This window comes from Zosterops lateralis (genome assembly GCF_965231275.1).
Source record: "Zosterops lateralis genome assembly, chromosome: 6".
Taxonomy (NCBI): Eukaryota; Metazoa; Chordata; class Aves; order Passeriformes; family Zosteropidae; genus Zosterops; species Zosterops lateralis.
In genome coordinates, this window is record NC_139761.1 from 35816429 (window position 1) to 35837322 (window position 20894).

The 20894-nt window shown below is 43.3% G+C and overlaps 1 protein-coding gene across 7 annotated transcripts in view; it reads right to left on the reverse strand.

Annotated features, from left to right (window-relative positions):
* The window catches only part of DPF3 (double PHD fingers 3), a gene marked incomplete at its 5' end in the record, with an annotated part of 154597 nt that extends 138921 nt beyond the window's left edge, over positions 1 to 15676 (reverse strand). For 5 of the 7 annotated variants that reach the window (XR_014590339.1, XM_083863049.1, XM_083863048.1 and 2 more), the window contains one exon: positions 15620 to 15651. Coding sequence is in view for 6 of the 7 variants with exons in the window: in XM_083863049.1 (XP_083719175.1) it covers positions 15620 to 15651 (32 nt within the window). Of the gene's footprint in view, positions 1 to 15619 lie in introns of all 7 variants that reach the window. The other 2 variants (XM_083863045.1, XM_083863047.1) reach the window with 1 other exon arrangement.
* Between the last annotated feature and the right edge of the window lie 5218 nt (positions 15677 to 20894).

The window sequence follows — 20894 nt, forward strand, 5'->3', positions numbered from 1 at the left end:
CATTGCTTTAAAAGTTCAAACAGCAACAGTCAGCTGAACAAAGTTGGCAGAGGAGTAAAAAATGAGTTTTGCAATTGTGCTATTTTTACTATGTAATACCAATACTGTATAAAAGAACAAATGTTGTGTATAAGTTCAATGCCAAACCTAAACCATTGCTAACAGTGTTGTTATAATGCAATTAAAATGTCACCATCACTATTTGCTGAAAAGGATTTTATCCCCCTCCCCAAGCAAGTGTTTTCATTACTGGAGTTTTACTAGGCATGTTTGTGAGAAAGAAAGGTGAAGGAATAACCCAATTCAAATATTTAAAAACATTTAACCGTTCTGGCTCATTGACAACTGTATGCTCTCCCTGTGATTTTTTAAGAGCTGCTGACGCCTCATGGAAAAAACTTCTAAAAACATATTATTGAAAACAATTTTACCAATGTGTCATATTTTCTGTCTTACCCCTTCTCTTGCTTTTCACTGGTAGAAGAATCCACATGAAAACAGAACCTTGATTCTTTAGGTAGACAGAATTTGGATCTGAGCTCTGCCAAAGCATGTGGGTGTTTGAATCCTGTCCATTAAAGACATTTAACTTCAGATCCAGGTTCAATCTTCAAAGCTCACAAGAAGTGCTGAGATCCAGGATTTTGTTCTGACCCACCCCTGTTACTAAGAAGCTATCTGCTGTCTGTCCTGTCTGTTAAGCTATGGACTCCTGCTAAGGATCTCATAGGTGGCTACTGCTGTCAACATTTGCTACCAAATTCTAAGCATCAAGCACTACTGAATATCTGACAAGGACAGAGAGTCTGAAAAATTAAGGGGGGGGAGGAGGGTAGGTGGAATAAAAGGAATTTTCTCTGGTGGTACTGTTGTCTTGAAATAACATAGACTTTGTTTGTGTCTCACACTGGCATAACTTTTGGACTTCAGTGAAATCACACTGACTGAATACAAACAAAACCATAGTCTGTATGAAGCTGAAGGGGTTTTTTTCACATTCAGTGTGTTGAAACAACACATTCCAGCCCAGCCATAGAAGCTCCTGCTGCCTTGTAAGCACAGAAAACAGATTCACCCCAAATCTCCCACTCTGCAAATTACTGTGAGTGGAAAAGAAAAGTGAGCCAAACTTTCTCAGTTCGAAAAGATGCCAAACTGGACATAATTTCAAAATAGAATCAAACTTCAGTACAGGCTTGGCTCTTTTCCAGATTTAGCTATGCAGGGCAGAATAATGGAAATGCTAGGTAGATACCTTCCTTGGGAACGTGGAAGCGGGCACGTTTTTTCATGTGACCTTGCCCCTCTCTTTATAAAAACACTCCTTACTTTCACTGACACTTACCCTAAGGACACTGAAGCAAAGTAAGAGAAGAAAAGTAGCCTACCCACTACCTGCCTGCTCCAAGAAAAGCTTTTCATCAGTGGATTTACCAGAAACTGGGATATCTGAGGATGACTGACAGAACTGTAAATGCCCAGGGTTTTTGTTTGTTGCCAAGTCATGAGACAAAACCCACGAATCCGGGAGAGGACTGCAAAACTAGAATTTTATGAGGGGCAAGCTGACACCTACCATATGCATTGGGAGAAAGAAGAAAACAGCAACAGTACATAAAGTAGCCTCCAGATTCCTGAAGTGCCATCCATTTGCCATCCTCTTATATTGTGTAGTATCACAGTATTAGGCAGCTTGTCACACAGGCTTTAAAGGGATACTTAATTGAACTAGAGAGAGATGAATCTGTTGACAGAACTCCACTCTGCAGAACCAGTGAGTAGCAGCAAATTGATAGATGAAATAGAAAAAAATTACCAACTCTACTTCTAGTTCTCCACTGTCTTGCACTTCATGTGGTCATTTACATCTGGGCAAAGTGAATGTGTAACACTTCCAAACCACAGAAGCAGTAATTTAAACTCACTTCCACTGCATTAGGCAGAAGACTGAAGAATCAGGCCCTCTCTTACAAGCAAAGTGTCCCTGACGATGAATGATGAATAAAATACAGGCTGTGTAATTCCACTTGTTTTGGAAAGCAGTCAATTTAGAAAGGTTATGCTAAGACAGCACCAAAAATCTGCCCCTGAACTCTCAACATCTGAAGCCATAGCCTTGTCAATAGTACACAGGGTGCAAAAGATTATGGCCAGCTCAGGCCATTAGTTTCCTTTCTGGGCAGGAATCCCAGCATAACAGATACTTATGCATATTCTGTCCTCATTTTATCTAATTACAAATATCTCTCTAGGGATGGGGAGGGGAGAAGAGGTTTGATCACACGATTTTAGGTCACTTATGCAAGGTCTTGCTGGGATATGCATTGATCCAAAGACTGCTATATTTTAAAAGTTCTTAAAGTCCTATAGTAAGAAAAAAAGAGAAAAGAATATATGTATATTTTTTCCTATTTCTATGAGTTCATAAAGCTGACCAGTAGAAAAGACTTGAATCATGGACTGCTATAAATCAGTAAGGAGCACATAGAACGGTTTAAAATGCAAGGGCATTGATTAATGAATAATACCATGTTTTCCTAAACACCATGTGTAAATACATTCTTCCTTTCCTATATTATACCTAATATATGTATATTTGTGTGTGTGTACTACACACAGTTTTCTCTGAACAAGACAAATAACACTGGAGAAAAATGGAATAAGATAATTTTAAAAATCAACTTTATGTTGCTCAGTTGGATTTCTACTTAATGGTTGCAACTCTAGTGAAAGATGCAACATTGTTTCACACTGATGAAATCTTAAAAACCACATTTAGGCATCATCTAATTAAGTAAAACAACTTAGTATTAGACAGAATCACCCCTGCTTTCACTATATCAAAACAGCCTAAGTCTTCTGCAGTCCAAGAATAGGTAAAAAAATTTACAGTATCCATCACCATCACAAAGTACTTCAAACCTGTTCCTAAGCCTGGGAGAAGCAGAATACAGCAGAACTTTGGGAATTTCCTTTAGAGAAAAAAAATGCAAGAGTTGTTTGAAACTCCTATGGAAAGACTGGAGAAGTTATTGGCTGAATAATTGCCTTCAAATAGGACATCAGAATTAAACAGACACCCTTCAGGAGCAGAAAACAGTAGTAACGGAATTTTAAAAATGGATCTTAAAAGCCAGGAAGTACAGGGAGAATTGCCAAAGTCAAGAGTTACAACTTGCAAAAGCTGTTAAAAACCAGCAATATTCTTCAAGCATCAAAATAAAAGTGATCAAAATTCAGCAGGTTTGCAGTTAGAATGGTACAAAGATTAAATACAACATAGGTACAAGCACAGAACTAAAGGAATGCTGTGCTTCACTGGAATGACAGAGGTGGAAGCCACAATGACATTTGTGCAGTCATGGCATAAATTCTGAATCATCTCTGCCCAAGAACTGCGACATGAAACCATATATCTACTAGCAAGTTCTTTAATCAGATACTGCAAATCATGGTCGCTACTATATTACCAGAGTATAACAAGAAAAATAAGATACTCATTGTTAACTCTTATAGAACACAAGCCTTGGGAATTATTTCAGTAAGGCTAACTGAGCTAGAGTTTACTAACAGAGTTTTTAAAGTGCAAAACAATCAAGAACAATCTTGAACAAGAAAACGACAAACATGCAAGATCGATACCTTGGGACAGAGTAACTTGACATCTTGCTTCCATAAGATACTCCTTAGCTATTTGGACCTCTAGAAAGTGTTTCATACAGTAGTATATGAGAAATTACTGAAAATTGAGAAGATTGGAATTATTTTAAAAAAATGGAGAGAAGACTGAAAAACTACCAAAAGAGGATTGAACACAGAGACAGTAATTGGCTGATGGGAAGGTACTTCTGGAGTTCTGGAAAGGATTGGTCTGGGAGCTGAAATCAGTATTTCCATTAATGACCTTGGCACAAAAAGTGTGTGTGTTGAGAAAAGCTAGCCACTTACATAAGCTGAAGGGACACCAAGGAAATTAAAAACATCAGACAAGAAGAATTAGATGGAGTGAATTCGGTATAAATTTCATTTAATAATCATAATCTCAATGACAGCTGAAAAGACAGAAGAAGAAACATAACAGTATTAGTTCACCACAGGATAACTATGAACCAGTAGCACACTATACAACCACAAACAAATGCAAAAGCAAGGTTTTCCCAGAAGAGGTAAAAAAGAAAGTTATTGTAGAGGACAAAACCACCTGGAACAAAATACAAGTCAGTCTACTCACATTCAAGAAAGCCAAAAGCCAGTAATCCAAGCTGGTGTAGAGATGACAGAGACAATAAATACTTCACTGACCAAAGGAAAGGAAAAGATACCACAAAAAGTTTAGTAAATCAAAACAAAGACTGACTTATAAGGGCTTATAATAGTGTTGCACAAATGTACAAGTCATAGTGGAGAGGAAGACATAGAAGGAGCAATAGTATTTACACCAACAACTCCATGCTGGCAACAGAACAAATGGGAATAAACTGGTCACAAGTAGGGCTAGGCTAGGGATTAAAATGCTATTTCCAGCCACCAGAGCAGTGGGTTCTGGAACCCTCCCAAGAGGAGTAATGGGAACAAACAGTCCAAGAGGAGATTTAAGAAAAGGACTTTTCAGTTTATGAAAGAGATTATCTGACATGGTACCAGAGGACTGGACATAAGACCCAGGAACCCTCTTTTAAACCTACATTTCCATTAACTGAGCCACTGAGTCAATTTAGTCTTTGTCTTCTTGTCTGAAAGTGCCCACACAGGACCCAGTTAGTGGCCACTAGGATGGCAGCCTTCATTATATAGGTACCTATAGAAACAGAAGCAGGCTCACCCATATGCTCAAGACAAAAAGCACAGACTCTTGCTTTAATAGGCACTCTAGCCATTGATCACAGCACAACATGCAAGGAAATCATGTTCAAGCCACTCATAGCCCCTTAGATACTCTGCCAAGGGAACTCTAGTGCAAGCATCCAGACTGTTCTTCCAGGGGTGGGCACAGAACTCCCTTCAAAGGTAGCCTACATCAAATCCCAGGGCTGAGCATCTCTCAGACACATCAGCCTCTAAGAACTCACTACTCTTTCATGAAATCCTGTTACCAAGTACACAGAGGAGAACTCTGCACTGCGGGTGCTGCCTGGAACAACCACACAAGAACTACTGGCCAGCTTAACAAGGCCTTTTGGACAAGCAAAACTAAAACCCAAGGGAGCCAAAATGACAGAACACAAAAGAAATATCCAGGTTTAGCAGAATCTCCTCACACTAAGACTGAAATTTTCATGCAGCTTTGGGCTCTATTGCAAAAAGTAGTACTTATAAAGACAAAAGCAATAGGTCAAACTTCTACAGCTCTGAAAATAGATGCATTGGAGGGAAAAAACCTGACAGGTCCTGATTGATAACCATGCTTGAGGGAAACTGTTTGAGGAAAACTGCTGCAGCAAAGCCTGCAGGGAGTTACTGCTTCAAAACCCTGCTGCGGCAGAAAAGACACATGTGGCTGCTAGAGCAGGAGATGGACATGGTTAATTGACTGGGAAAGTTTAGCAGAGATGAAATTAATGCAAAGAGCTCAGAGCCCAGGCATCCAATTCTGTTACCAAGGGAAGGAACCATTCGGTTGGAATTGCAATCCATTTTCAGGTCAGAGCCTTTCCCAAAGGCAGAGTGCTCACCCCTCATCCGTTCCTCTTCTCCATTCTGAGGGGTGTATGGAGGAGAAGGTAGCTGGAAACAGCAGCCTGGGAAATACATTGTCCTTTGAGGGTCAGCCAGGTTTCAGCTTTGCATAGAGAGTGTGTTTTGCAGTGAGGAATTCAGAAGATGTGTCAGGAGACAGCCTGTTCTAACCCTAGAACTCTGTGGATCAGTTAGTTGTGGAAACAAAACTAGAAAGTTAATGACAGGGGAGAAGGGAATTTACTTCCAGATCTACTCAGCAGAATGAGTACCTGAACCAGATATGTTTGCAGTCTGGTCAGATGAGAATGCCAGGAGTTAGTTTCTGTGGAATCACACCAAAAACACATAAAAATATAAATTCAAACAATATAATTTTTTTTAAAAAAAAGTAAAGCTGACTGCAAGAGAAGATAGGAAAAATACAAACACAAACCACAGACCAGATGACACAGATGATCTTACGCAGTGATGTCCTGCCAATGTTTTGATAAGTAGCACCCACGACCATATTCCTTTCAGCTGATATCTCTATTTTCTCAGCAAGAGAGGACTAGATCTGGAAACTTCTAAATTTCCTCTGCCATTTTAACAAAGGGCCTTTAAATACACACATTTACAAGCAGGCACGTAACACTCTTCTCACACCGGTGACTTTGAAATCGTACTGAACAGACTGGTGCACAGCATTTATGTTTTGAAATGCAAAAGTAGTTGCCACTTGGTTAATTTCCATGGTAAAGTCTCTGCATCCCAAAAATGCCTTTATCAGCTCTGGGCATAAATCATTGCCATTAAGGATGATATAACAATAATTTTTGGTGGACTTCTTCCATCAGAACCAGGCAGACAGTCTTAACTCACTTTCCCACTCTTCAGTTTGGTCATGAAAGTGCTAACAAGGAAGGAGTCCCTTCAACACATCACTGTTATGCTCAACACCAAAAGCAAAGCAATGTTGAGTCAATGGTTGTTGGTGTGACCATCATCAAATCAGACAGTGTATGCCATTTTTCCCACAGAAGAATGGAGGAAATTACACCACAAAAGGGACTGTGATGCTTAATTAAAGCATGATTATAAAACATTTTTCTGGCACAAAAGTGACACATACTTTACATTACAAATAACATACTTTTTTAATTCTTTCATGCTCGAATCTCCTGAAATCCTCATTGCAAAATATGTAAAGAGGAAATTCCAGGTGGGAGAAATTTTATATACCTGCTTTCTGCTCAGTTTGAAGAAAGTAGAGCTACTCATAGAAGGCCAAGCTAGACTTTTGCAGGTAAAGAGAGACTCTCCTTTAGACCTGTATTTATACATAAGAAGTTAACTACATATTAGCAACATTCAGGCCAGTCAGGCTAAGAGAAGTGAAGTCACTAGAGTTAAACCTGACTGTAGCAATGAGTTCATGACTTATCTATGTCATACAACAAGTCAGGGGGTAGATTTAATTTAGTAGGCACTCATCTGCCATGCTGCAACCACAAAACAAAGCTGCCTCTCCCTGTGCATAGAGGTCAATCACTGAAATGAGTCTTGCTCCAAGACAGCCCCAAAATGCATCACCTCACAATCTCTTCCGCCTCCAAAACACTCAGGTAGATCATCGAGTCCATCCTTCCAGTCCAGAAGCCATTGCAGCCTCTCTTCCTCACCCTGTATGAAAGACCTGAAACAAACCTTTCATTTTGGGAAATGACTCAGGAAGAGCATGTGAGGAAGCAGAGCAACAAACACATAAGGTGGATATAAATCCAGATAAAGTATTATAACCATTAAAGGGTTGCTGCTCCCTGAAGGTTGGCAAAACGAAGAGAGTTAATTAAAAGCAATCTCCACACAGTGCTGAGCCAGCCTGCCCTGATAAATCAGCAGCCAGGACTGCACTCGTAGAGGTCAATGGGGGAAAGAGGTTGGGAGGCAGGGGAAAGCAAGGAGAAGATAAAACATTTAGCTGAGGCTACTGACAAAAACAAATCGGATCTGGTGGAGAAGAGTTTTCAATGTATTTCCCCCACCAACACAATTCTGTTAGATTTAGACCTCAGGAATGCCTATTTGCTGCCAACATAACACTGACTGAGTTTCCATTCATTTGTATCAGCACAGGAGGAGAGAGAAGCCTTTGGGGCCCCATCCTGGCTGTAGAGGTATTAACATCACTTTCATCCACACGTCATTAGATCACTGAAGGGTAACATCACCAACGTTAACAGAAACATCATTTTTGGAAAAGCACATCCTAAAAATTAAAGGATCAGTCAGATATGACAAAGCAGTAGAAGTTCCCATCGCCAACCCTCACCCATCCCATCTCACATGCCTCCTAATTTGTACTATCCCAGCTATAAAAGGTACTAATCTCTGAATTAAAATTGTGATCCTGATTTAATCCACATTTCACATCAATAGGTATTTGTTAATGAACTAAAAACTTTGAGGATAAACGATCCATAGAAAACACAAAACCCTACAGTCTCCAAAGCAGCTTTTAGTTGTTCAGAAAAAAAAAATGCAAAAGCAATCAGGGTAGACTTTGTAGATACAAGTGGGTTCATATGATTTCTGATATTGGACACTGGGTAGTGAGTTTTCTGAACACTCAGGAAAGCAGCCTCACATACAATGACCACCAAAGGAGTTTAGTAGTAAATTAGCTTTATGAACTGCTATTTCCATTATTCTTTATTCAAACTGCACAGGTTTTTAAGTAATTGTAAACATAAAACGTGTTTGTGACTAAACACAGTCTTTCAGGAAACAATATTGAGACCAAAATACTTGAACAGTCACAAATCCATGGATTACTTTCTTCAAAACTGTTCTTGAAATGGAAGTGGAATGAAAATATAGACATAACTTTTCCCCTGAAGAAATAATACTAACTTTGTGTCTTCACAATAAGTTGTTTTTTTTTCACAGTGTTCAGTGGGTAGTGAATAATGTGGGCTATAACTCTAGTCATTTTAATTTTTTTCCCAACTCTTTGACTAGTCATGTTAGGTTGTAGATCCACAGGAATACTGGAAACTCCAAAGGTCCTAGAAGCAGACCAAAAACTTCACAGCCCTGTGACAGAAAGCACTGAACTGGTGTTCACTTACTCTTCCAAAACATGAAAAGCACCCAAAAGATTTTCAAGAGGGAATTTTGTTCCAACCGCCAAAAATCCATCTTCCTGTGGCTCTCATGAAGCCAACTCAAAGCATAAAAGCAGCATAAGCACTGTACTTTGCATTTTGGCAGAAGTAGCATGCCCGCATCTGATCAGATCAAATCAGCCCTGCCAGATGATGCGGTAGGGCAGGCTGGAATTAACCAACTCAGGGCATGGCCTTATTTCACTGCTCTGCACCTGATTTTCTTTGCACTGTCCAACCTATCTAGATTTTTGAGAACGAAAAGGCAGAAAGCATTAAAACCACGTGTTGGTAGAAAATTTAGCACAATGTCTTAACAAAGGCTTTGTATCTTGTACCACAAGCAGGAATCTGAGAAAAAACAAGGGAGATAAGCTATAAGTTACAGAGAGTTCATTTCTTTTGCATACTAAAATTTCATATATGTTAGAGTTGGAATTTTATATTCATTTATGAAAGTTATCAGAAAGCAAGTAGAAAGCTATCAGACTAACAGAACTCACAGTTTTGTATGAACGGAGAGATGATCCTCGGGTTGGATCAGTTCTGTCACAACAGACTGTGACATTAAATATCACTTCCAGCCTTTCTCACCAGAAGAACACTGATATAGTCAGTGTCCCCATCAACACCTGAGCAGAAGACTCTCTCCCAGCTACAGCTCAGCAGAACATGAAATGAATGCATCAGGATTTGGCAAGCACACACTGCTGATCACAGCCACCACATGAGTGCACACTCATCAGTACCCATCCCTCCTCTGCTCTTGCTGCTCCACTGGCTCCCTGTGAAGCCTGTCCTCAGACGAGTGCCAATAAAACCTTCCATGGAATTGTAACTCTCTGGCCACACCTGGCTCAGGCAGGTAACCTGAAAACTGAGACACGTGCTGACATACTCCTGCTATTCTCCTACTGGAGAGGATGGTGGTGTGAGAAAGATATTTGCCAGCAGCTGTTGAGACTCTGCATTATTCTTTTCTGAGATATCTGCTGGGAATCTGTGGTTAAAATATGCTCTGCTGGGAAATAAACCAAATATAACAATTTAAAGAAAAAAGTATCACACTTTGAATAATTTAACCTATTAAAGAAAAATAAGGATTTAAAATTTTCGGTATTCAAGCATTCACTTACGACATTTGTGTTACATGTCACTCAATTTGGACAGTAAAAACACACTCTGCAGCTCTCTTCTTTCTTTTGAAATAAGAAAGAAGAAAATCACTTTCTGCTTCTCATGCACTTGCCCAGTGTATATGGGTTTGTTCCACAAATTGTAGAGAATTTTTTTAAAAAAAAGAAGCATTACCATTTGAAAAGTTTTGGTTTTAAAAAAGGAAAGTATTCTTAAAGTATGATTCCTTTTAGATTGTGTTGATAACTTTCCTTTTAAGAAACAAGTCAGTGCAAAAACTGAGAGCTGCACTAAGGAAGTGATTAACACTCCTCAGTCTCAGCATCCTAGGCAAAATTGCCAGGCAAAGCTAGAAGAGCAGCACAGTCCTAATGAAGCCCTCAGAACAAGCCTCAAGCCACTTTGCCTTGGTGCTGCTTGCCTGCACAGGGGAGTATGTCACCCCAGACAGGGAAACCTCAGATCAGAGGTTGGTCTCTCCAAGGGAAAAAAACATCAACTCCTGGAACAGATTCATTCCACTCCTACAAGTCCTCAGGGATAAACAATACTGGAATGGTTCTTGCTCAAGGCAACATCACATACAGACAACACAGTGATGAGCCCAGAATAAATACCAAGATTGTAAAATTGATCTACTGAGCAGAGAAATTCAGCTCTGACATGAAAGACAAACCAGAGTGAGAAAATTCCAGATTTGGCAAATTACAATGCTAAAAGAAGGTTTATTCACGGCCAGTGGGGGCTTTGGAATGCCTCATTTCAGGACAGAAGAGGTACAGCCAACTGTCATAAGCTGCAGAAGACAGACATACAAGATGGACAAAGTCGGCTCTTGAGAGCAACCTTCAAATGCCACGCTTCCAGTTTTAGGAAAGCAGAGAAGGAAATCAATTTTCATTAGGCTCCACGAAGATGAGCCACATTACCTTCCCTATGACTCAGACTGACACAGATCCCCACTTTGCTTTGTGTACCTGACTTCTGTGTAAAGTATTCCCACTCGGACACTGGGAATCCTATGTAATGGGTATCATGCATCCAGCCCATTGGACATGTGCTTACCTTGAAATTATAACACCCTCCAAAAAAATCATACCTTTGGGCCTCTGTAGGACAACCCAGATAGTTCAATATTGCTTTCACACGCCAGAAATAATATGTTTTAAAAACTTTTTCTTCAGTGGCAATTTTGAGATACAACCTCCATCCATCCACACAACTAGACAGACTGTGAAAGACTGAAAGACTGAAAGACCAACAAAACAAAATTACAGAAGCACTGCAACAACTAATCATGCATAAGTGAGTGGTGGAATCAGACATAAAACTGTAACAAGCAACATGCCATTTATCAGAGCTCTCATATTCAAAACTGGTGCATCTTCAGGTCTTCTTAACTTGCCTTTTCTGCCTTCCAATGACTTTGGTTTTATGCTTATGTTTCCCTGTGTAAACACAGTAACATTCATCCTGTTTTCTCTGAAAGCTGCTGCTGAGCTATTAGAAAATATGGTTTTCATGTGGACAACAGTTTTGTTTTGAAGTGTGTTATATGAGGGCTCATTTATGTTCTTAAGTACCATCAGAACCACACTGGAATTGATGTAAAGATTTTGGTACATGGTTTAATGTGCCCAACAAACCCTGTTCTCTCAAGCAGAAGAAAATTCCCTTTTGTGAGGCCACATTAAAATCACCTCCATATCACTTGTAAACACTAAACTGGCAACCTAACTCTCTGTCTATTTTATTGCTTCCACTTGCTGAAAGTAGCATTGCACATTATACTTTCACTTTAACATTAAAAATCAGCAACCAGATGCTTATGCAATAACATCCACCAAAAAAAGTAAAATAAAATAAAATAAAATCAGTCTTCATCAGCACTTAATCAGGATGTAGCACTGCTTCAGGGATGTGTAATGGGATACAGGACCTTCCAGTTAAGAGTCCCCAGCCTGAGTTCAAGCCAAAGTCAAAGTAACCACTAATGAAATATTCTTGCCATACAAGACCCCAAGACCCACATTGGTCTCTTGCCAACGCGAAACACAGATGCAAACACAGACCACTTCTTCACAGGTGTCTCATGAGACAGAATTCATCATCACAAGGAAGGTCATTTGGCAGCCCAAAGGTCAGAGTTGGCTGTCAAGGCAATTTTATCTGAGAAGGTACAGCAGTTGAAAACCCAACTTTGCTAAACTACAGGGGGGCAAGAGCCCTCTGCTGAGTGTCCAGGCAGAGGGCTACACCACATGGGGGATCTCACATGCTGAAATGGCAGCAACCTAACCTATGCTCCACTTAGTGTGTTTAATTGACAACCTGAAATAAAAGTCATTCGTGGGAGTAAAGACAGAGAAGGGGTGGGAGGAAACCAGCTCTGCTTCTAGACAAGACTGTGTAAATTACAAGGTCTTAATTACATTAAGTGCATTATGGTACCATATGCACATCACTAATAAGGCAGAGATGGAGGAAATGGGACTAAATGATAAAACTTGAAGTTGAATGCCTGCATTCTAAACTTCATCTTTTAGAGATATTCTGAACCGCTTTGTCCTAGTTTAGCCATCCATAAAACAAAGGCAATAATCCTTTCTTCACAGGGGCATTGAGAGGTTTAATTAATTAATGTTTACAAAGTCCATTGAGATTTCTCACTGACATTTGAAGTAATTCAGAATACTTTTTCAATGTATTTGTTTCTTCTACTGCACCACTCAAATGTCTTCATATTAAAATATCCAAAGGAGAAGAAGATGGAAACAAAAAATATAGAGATACGTACACAAACTAGTGGGGGAAAAAAAACAACAGAAACAAATTCTGCACTTCAAATCCACTTCTGTCCCATCAAAGCTGTCAGAATACTACCATTTCTACAGATGAAGAAGCATATGCTTGTCCAAACACCTGCCACCTTTACCTTGCAGAGCTGTTAAACTTAGACATTTTTATCTGTAGCACTGTGTTGGTAAACAACAAGCTAATAAATGGCAGAAATAGGAGGCAGTCATGCCAGGTTAACTGGTTCACCAGAGGAAGGGAAGAGGAGAAGAGCAAAGGCATGAAAGCACCAAAAGAGAAGCAGAAAGTGATAAGAGTGCTGGACAGAGAAAGAGGCAAGTTGAATAGGGAGAAACCAAACATTAATAAGGGACTCCAATACACCGAGCTGTTCTATGAAATGCATTCCCACAGATGCTCAGGTACTGGGATACATTATTCAGAGAGACCAGTCTAGCATGAACAAGGCCACACATGTGTCCAAGTGCCAGAGACAAACTGAACATTGGACACTCTTAAAGGCACAAGGAACTGCTTGATACCTGAGCCCGGATTTCTCGGTCCCTACATTGTCCCCCATTTCGGAGCAAAACCTTTGTGTGGCCGCTTTCTGTAGGGGGCGTTTGTGGGTTCTGAGATACAATCAAAAGGCAGACAGAGGAAATGCAAATGTCATTCAGCTCCCGTTCATTGTCAGGAAGGACACATGAGGATAAAACACTGTGCACTGCATCCCTTCCCTATTATGTGTCCTACTGCTTTTGTCCTAATTTATCCCATGCATAATTTATTTACATGTGTATTGTTTCCCAATCAGCAACTTTAAAGAATAAGTGAAAATTATAAAATGTTTTATTAAACAAGCTGTCAACAAAATTACAGATGGTGTCAGACAGGCAGTACCAATTCTGCTGCCTCCACACAGCCTTAGCACTTTAAAAGGCACACGGAGAAAAGCCAACCCAGCACTTGATGTCTATTGTTTCCTCCTCTCACACCCCCCAGGGGCGAGGGGAGGAGAAGGGAGCTAATTATAAATGGCCTCATCCTGTCCTGCTCGACTTGAGCAGCGGCGGCAGGATCGGGCCCCGATTCATTTCGGCACGGGCAGGATCCGCCGCTCTGCCGGGATGATCCCCGCGGTGCCGCCAAGTGCGAGGGGAGGCGGCAGGTCCCGGGAGCTCCTCGCCTCCCGCCCGCCCATCCCGCCCATCCCGGGCTGCCCCAGTGCGGGCGGTGGGCGCGCACACCGCGGGGCTCCGTGCCCAGGTGCGGCCCCGGGGTGCTCTGCCAGCAGCGCCCGGGAGGGGCACGGCGACAAATCGCTGCCGCCCGCACAAGCGGCAAAGCTGCCGTCCAACGGGGTGGGGGGACACGCTGTCGCTGCCGCGGGTTCTCAGGGGGTCCCCCGCCGCCCACCCACCCATGAGGACACCCGGACTGCTCCCCTCCCCCGCGGGTTTGCATACCCGACAGGGCGAGTAAATGAAAGCAAAGGTTTTCCTGCCAGGACGGAGCAGAAGAGCTGGTAAACGTGCCAGCACCCCTGCTCCCAGCTCGAGGCTTTCTTTTCCCTCCGGATCGCAGAGAGACAGCGGCAGAAATCCCTGGAAAAAACCTTCAAGTGTTTTTTCTAACTCCAGCCGGAGAGACTGGAGTCAGGAAAAAAAAAAAAAAAAAAAAAAAAAAAAAAAAAAAAAAAAAGAAAAAGAAAAAGGAAAAGGAAAAACCTGGCAGCCCTAATTTCATCTCACAAAACTCCAAGGTATAAAAACACCCACTCAGCGCCGCCAGAAAGTGCAAGCGAAGCGTCACCGCCAGGTACTCTGCCGCTCCCGTGCTTTACTGGCAGGAGCGCTGCCCCCGTTCGCGGGGAAGTCGCTTGGAAAAGGTTCAGGCAGCTCCGCTCCGCGCACGCGGTGCCAAATCCCACTCTCCCTAATGCCTGCGGGGATTAGCGGCGTGCGCTGCCGACCACAAGGAAAATAAAGGACGCGATCCAGAAGACGACAAGCGGCTCCCGCGGAGCCCCTCGGAAAGCAGGCTTGTTTCCAGGCGGGGAAGCCCGGGATATCTCTGCAGAATAGCACAGGTACCTGCCCCCTCCCTCCCTCTCTCACAGCGGGCCGACCCCTCGGTGCAGCCCCCGGCGGGTCGCGCCGCGCCCGAGATGGAAACACAACCAACTCTCTTCGCCACTTCGAAAAGCGAAAGCCTGTCGTATGCAAAACAGATATCCGGACTTCCTGCCCAAAAGCGGCGATCGGCAGTCCCGAGTCATTCATTGCACCCCGGCCGGGCTCCTCTCCTCTCCTCTCCTCTCCTGCACCAGCTCCGGGGCGCACCGGCCGGGAAACCAGCGGGGTCGGCTTCCCCAAGGCATCGCAACTCCCCACAGGCTGGCGGAGGCAGCTCGGGGGCGCGGTGGGGGCCCGGAGCGCCCCTGGGGGCCGGTCGGTCGGTCGGTGTGTGTGTGCGTGTCCCGGCCCGGGGACAGGGGCAGGGGCAGGTCGCTGTCAGTGCGCACCCCGCGGGACGCGCCCGCCCCGACCCCGCGCTCGGAGCGCCAGGAGGGCTCCCCGCTCCCCGCTCCCCGCCGCCGCTCCCCGGCCCCGCCGCCAATTAACCCAACAATTTTTTTTCCTCGTTAATTTCGGCGCGAGCCGCCGGGGATGTGTTGCACAAAAAAAAAAAAAAATAAAATAAAACCGAGCGAGTCGCTGGGGCAGAAAGGAGGGCGGGAGGAGGGACCCGCCGGGAGGCTGCCGGCACCCAGCTCCGGCTGGCAGCCGGCGCCGGAAAGGCGCCTTTTTTTCATATTTAAACCACGCGGAATATGTACATTTTTGATTCCTACTTACGCTTTCAGGGGGTTGTGAATGACAGTCGCCATTTTGCTACAATGTAACAGAATATTGTGTCTCGGAGTTCTAAAGGTTCGCTCAGGGGAAGCGGCCAGCCAATGGCAGCGCGGCATACCGGCCCGCCGGCCAATGGCGCGGCGGGGGCGGGGCCGGGGCGCCGCTGGTTATTAGGGGAGCTGTCAAAGCCCAGAGGTCACTCCCTCTCCTGGAACTGGCGGCGGGCAGGTCTTAAAGGGGCAGCGCCGCCGCCGGGGCCGCCGCCGCTCCCGGGGCACCCGGGGCGAGGGGAGGAGAAGGGAGCCGCACTCCCCGCCGCGCTCCGGCCCCGGCTCCAACGCGCCGCGCCGGGAGAGGGGGAGCCGGGCTCGCTCCCAGTCCCCTCGCACCGCCGGCGCTGCCCCTCCTGCCGTGCCCCGGCGGGGAGTGGAGCCCGCGCCTCCCGCGTCCCGGCCCTCCCGCGCTGCTCCCCTCCCGCACGGCCGCGCTCCGCGCCGGGTCCCCGTGAGCCGCCGGTCCTGGCAGCGGCTCGGGCAGCGCCGCTCCCCCTCCCCCAGGAATTTGGCTCTCCCTGTCAGTCATCCCGGCCCGCGGCCCCGGCGCCCTTACATAACGCCCGGCCCGGCACTGCCCGCTCCTCTCCCGCAGGAGAACTCCTGGAGCGCCGGGAGCCGGGCCCCGGCCCCGCCCGGCACGGGGGACAGCCCGAGCCGCCTGTCACCGCACACAGCCGGGCCGGGGGACAGCCCCGAGCCGCCTGTCACCGCACACAGCCGGGCCGGGGGACAGGAGCCGGAGCTGGAGCCCCGAGCGCCGCAGGGTGCGGGCAGAGCCCCCTCCCGGGGAGGCAGCAGCTCCAGGAGGACTGGCTTTACCTGCAACTAATCAATCATGAGAATGAATTATGGAACGTGACCCAAGTGATTTAAGAGGTGTCAATCCTGATCTCACTCTCCAGAGTAAACTCACCGAAGTTCACGGGATTGCTCCGGTGTAAATTAGGTGCCAACGAGATCAGAATCAAACAAAGGAGTTTTCTCCTTGTCTAATAGTAATGTCAGCTTTGTCATCTCGTACTTTTCTCCCACTCTCAAAGGTCTCGTCTCCCTTCAGGCATCCTCTGTCCCTCTAAAAACCACAAACAAGCACCACCAAAACCAAGCCTGCATCCCCATCCTTTGCTTTTATACATCCAGAAGGAACTCAGCTAAAGACAATTATAACACGCTACTGTCAAAGCAGTAAAAGTGAGGAAACTAAAAAAACATTTTCATTCACAACTTAATGAATAAAAGAATGGAAGTAGTGATGTTTAAGAGATGTTAACAGGAGCAGAAATTGCAGCCTTCCTGGGCTGAACTTGGAAAAGTAAAGACAACCAAAATCTCTCTTGCTCAACTATTTCACAAAATAAAACTTTCCAATACTGGCACAAAAGAGAAAAGGAGAACAGAAAGAGTACAATTGTTACTCAGAGTGGGGACAGGTACACAAGTGTAATGCAGCAGTTTCCCGTTCATTAAGAATTCATCAGAAGTTTGTAAAAAGTTAAAATTTAAGATCTTTCTAGGGTCCCTCTTCCCAAAACACTGCCTATTCTAGCTACCAGGTCAACTTAGGTACCGTGCCAGGCATATATCCCCAGAGGGAAGCATCTCTTCCATCAAAGCAATCTAAGCCATTTGGTTACAGGCACTGCTTAGGAGAAATAAGCTTTCTGTCAGCTGGAGAGTTGCCAAGATGCTGAGATCTATCCCAAAACAGTTCTGGGAAGTAATCTTTAGGAACGTTTCCATTATCATATTACATTATATTATTTAACATTGTAGTGGTCCAGGTGACATTGAATGCGACTTCAGACCCTCCTGCTCGTTACTCTCACTGCTCACAGGAAAAGCTAACCACAAACTGCCGCCCTGTCACAGGCACACAGTTGATGTGTGATGTGCTGCAAAGCAACAAACGGCACAGGCTGCACCTGAACTGGCGACCACGGACCAGCAACCTACACCCTAGCTGGCTACTCTGAGGATTTCTGGTTCGACTTTTCTTGTCGTTGTGATATTTGCTTAATGGCAAACACTTGCTGTAGGATGGACAATATTTGCTTGTGGGATAATAATGATTTTGCTTCACGTGAAAGAAAAAAATAGCCTAGGACTGTGTCACAGTGCAGAACAGGAGACAGATTTGCGTTACTGAGAGAAGGTACCAAAATGCAGCCAAGCTCTAGAAAGCCCTGAGATTTTCTAATGCAAACTGGTGACATTTTCAGATAATTAAGAAACCCAGTTTGAGGTCATTTTTAGGAGTTTAATGAGTCCCTCTGGTCCTGTTTTGTTGGATATATAGGCCCATTCCTGCTCTGCAGGCAAGGAGCTCTTGGTGCAGCTTGGCAGGGAATGTATTAGAAAAACGGGATGAAGCCACACATGCTTCCCTGGCTGCTCCTGTTATTCAGATGTTGGGCCTTTATCAGCTACCAGCAAAAGCAACAAACAGTGAGAACAGGCACAGATGACCTTGGATTGTTGATAGCCCTTTTCCCAGGCAGATCCCACGTTCCTGGCTACGAGAACTAGTCAACAGTACTGCCTTGCTCAGAGGAATCTCCAGGATGCCCAAGGACAGAGCTGCCGTATCAGAGCAGTGGGAAGTCTCACCCCCAGTAACAAAGACATCAGGCTTTGCTCACATGTCCATATCATTTTCCCGCAGTGTTTTTCATGTAGAATCCCACAACAGTTAGATTACCATTTTAGCCGAAAGAAAAGGCACAGAGCACTGACTGGCATTTTGCTTGTAATGAACTACACAACTTGTTTACCTGTCCACTATTTGCAAGCAGGAGGAACATCACAAACCTATATTAATAAAAATTTCACACCACACCATAGGAATCTAATAACCACAGTTACCTCCATTTTCACATATACACCAGTCCATCATTGGTAGATCATTTATGACCTAAATTTTAGATTAATCTCTTCTGATTTTAGTGTACTGTAAGTCACTAATCAGTAATGTTACTATCGTTTTACATCCTAAAGGATCAACAAAGCTGAAACACACTCAGTTACATATACACTAAATCACAACTTCAGGACTTTTACATTTGTACTTAGCTACTGTTAGTTTTATTCACACTCACCTGAAACATAGCAAGGAGGCAGCAAGAAAATATAAATAATTTAAAAGTATATGGCATTAAAAAAAACCTAGGTGGGCATATTCTTAAAAGAATATATCAAGTGGGCATATTCTTAACAAGAGCTTGCCAAATGTTTGGACAGCCAACACATAAATTTTGAAAAAGGAAGGTAAGTTTTGACATAAATCTGTTGGGGTGACATCTACAGCATTAACAAAAGGCCTAAGCACAATGCAACTACAGGGTCAGAGTGAGCAGGGCTTTAGAAGAGAGTCCACCACCTCAACTGCAGCCCCTCATACAGAACTGCAGCTTGTCTCTACCCAAGTAGAAGAAACACACTGTCATATCTTCTCAGTGTATTGGGAAGTGTCATGTCTCATGGATCATAATGCTGCTCTCCTGATTCACCTCTGTTTAAGACATTTTGACTATTTGCATAACACAAGAGCATTGATACTTTTTATGAGGTCTCAGCAATATTCTTGTATAGCCTGAAAAGCCTTATTTTAGCTGACAATATTTCAAGCTGTGAAAGAATTTTTACCTTGTATTTATTATCTTCTGCTTTCCTTTTTATCTTGTTACGTTTCAGTGTAGAGTTGCTGTTTTCTGGAGGGAGGGAAAGTTAGGTTCTTATTATACATTCCTCAACTCTTGTGAATTGGAAAATGAAACAAACTAGACACCGACACTAAAAGCCACAAATCTAATTTTGCTGTGGAGGGAAACATAAAAAACAGAGCTGAAAAAGAAGTGGCTTCTGGTAGATTAACAACTGCTTAATATTCTCAGATATTTCCAGTGATTTACAATTTTCTTTTATTCATATGTATTAATGTTCAAAGTATCAGATTCACATAGGTCTAAGTAAGACTGTGCTGTAATGTAGCTTGTTACAGCAAAACAGGGCTCCACATGCACAGATATCCTGCAAGAGATTTGAAGCCTTAACCCCTTTTTATTTATTAAAGCTGTGCAGGCATCTCTCATACACTGTTTCTTGTCAGCCCTCCTCCTCCCTTTCTTTGATCTTTACCAATAGTTCCTTAGCTGAAAGAGGAGGAAAAGATATCAGTGTCAGTGTTACAGACTCAACACCAGCCTTCTACAGACACATCACCAAAAAAAATTCATAGTCAGCATAACAAAGATAACCATAGAGCTACACAGTGTAAAAATTGGCGCCAACAATTCATTCTTCACAATTTTGGGAATAGTATTCATGAAAGAGACCTCACATTTTTAGCCTTTTTTTAAAGGAATTTTTCCCTCTATAACTATAGCAACAATTCTTGGATGCCTTTAGTCTATCTTGATTTCAGGCCTGATTCTGTTACCCAGTTTTCTTTATTGTATGCACTATTCAGTTTTCTATCAAGTACACCTGAATTACTTGTATGCTGATGTCTGGACTCAAGCCCTTTATTTTTTAATGGGATGTTCTGATAAAATAAATACATTTTAACACTAAAGAGGAGCCTCTACTACTAAGAAGTACACAGAGACCTCAATCTGAAGCTTTTAAAAACTTGGGGAGACAGAAGTAGTGTAAGTTCCTGGAGTCTGGCTCAAGTCTGCCCCCAGTTTAACAAACAGCTGAAAACCTATTTAGTGTGGCTGCCAAAAGATTCTTTGTCATGCATTGTTTTTAAATTTCCTCAACAATAGAAAATAATGTTATGAACAAGGAGAGTACAAGTGTTTCCGGTAGCCACTGCAAAACCACAGTAACAGTAGGAAAAGGAATCTAATAAAACAGACACGTCCTCTGAAAAACACACATTCAGTAACTATGGTTGCCCTCTCCTTAAGAGAAGTCATAGGTAAAATTTAGATGGGACAAAACTGATTTCCCATAAAGAAGCACATGATAGAAAGCACTTCAGAACAACTTGTCAAAGTTTATTATGAAATTCCAACAGAGTTGGAATTCAGAGACACAGGTCTGTCTGCCTTATTTCTTGAGTAGCTGGGGGTAAAAAAGAAAAAAATAAAAGGAAAAATAAAAGAATAAAGAAATAAAGAAAAAAATAAAATATAAAGAAAAGGTGAACCCTTTGGAAGTCCATTTCACCCTTTCCTGCATTAAAGATAGGAAAAAATGTTTTTATGTCAATGGGA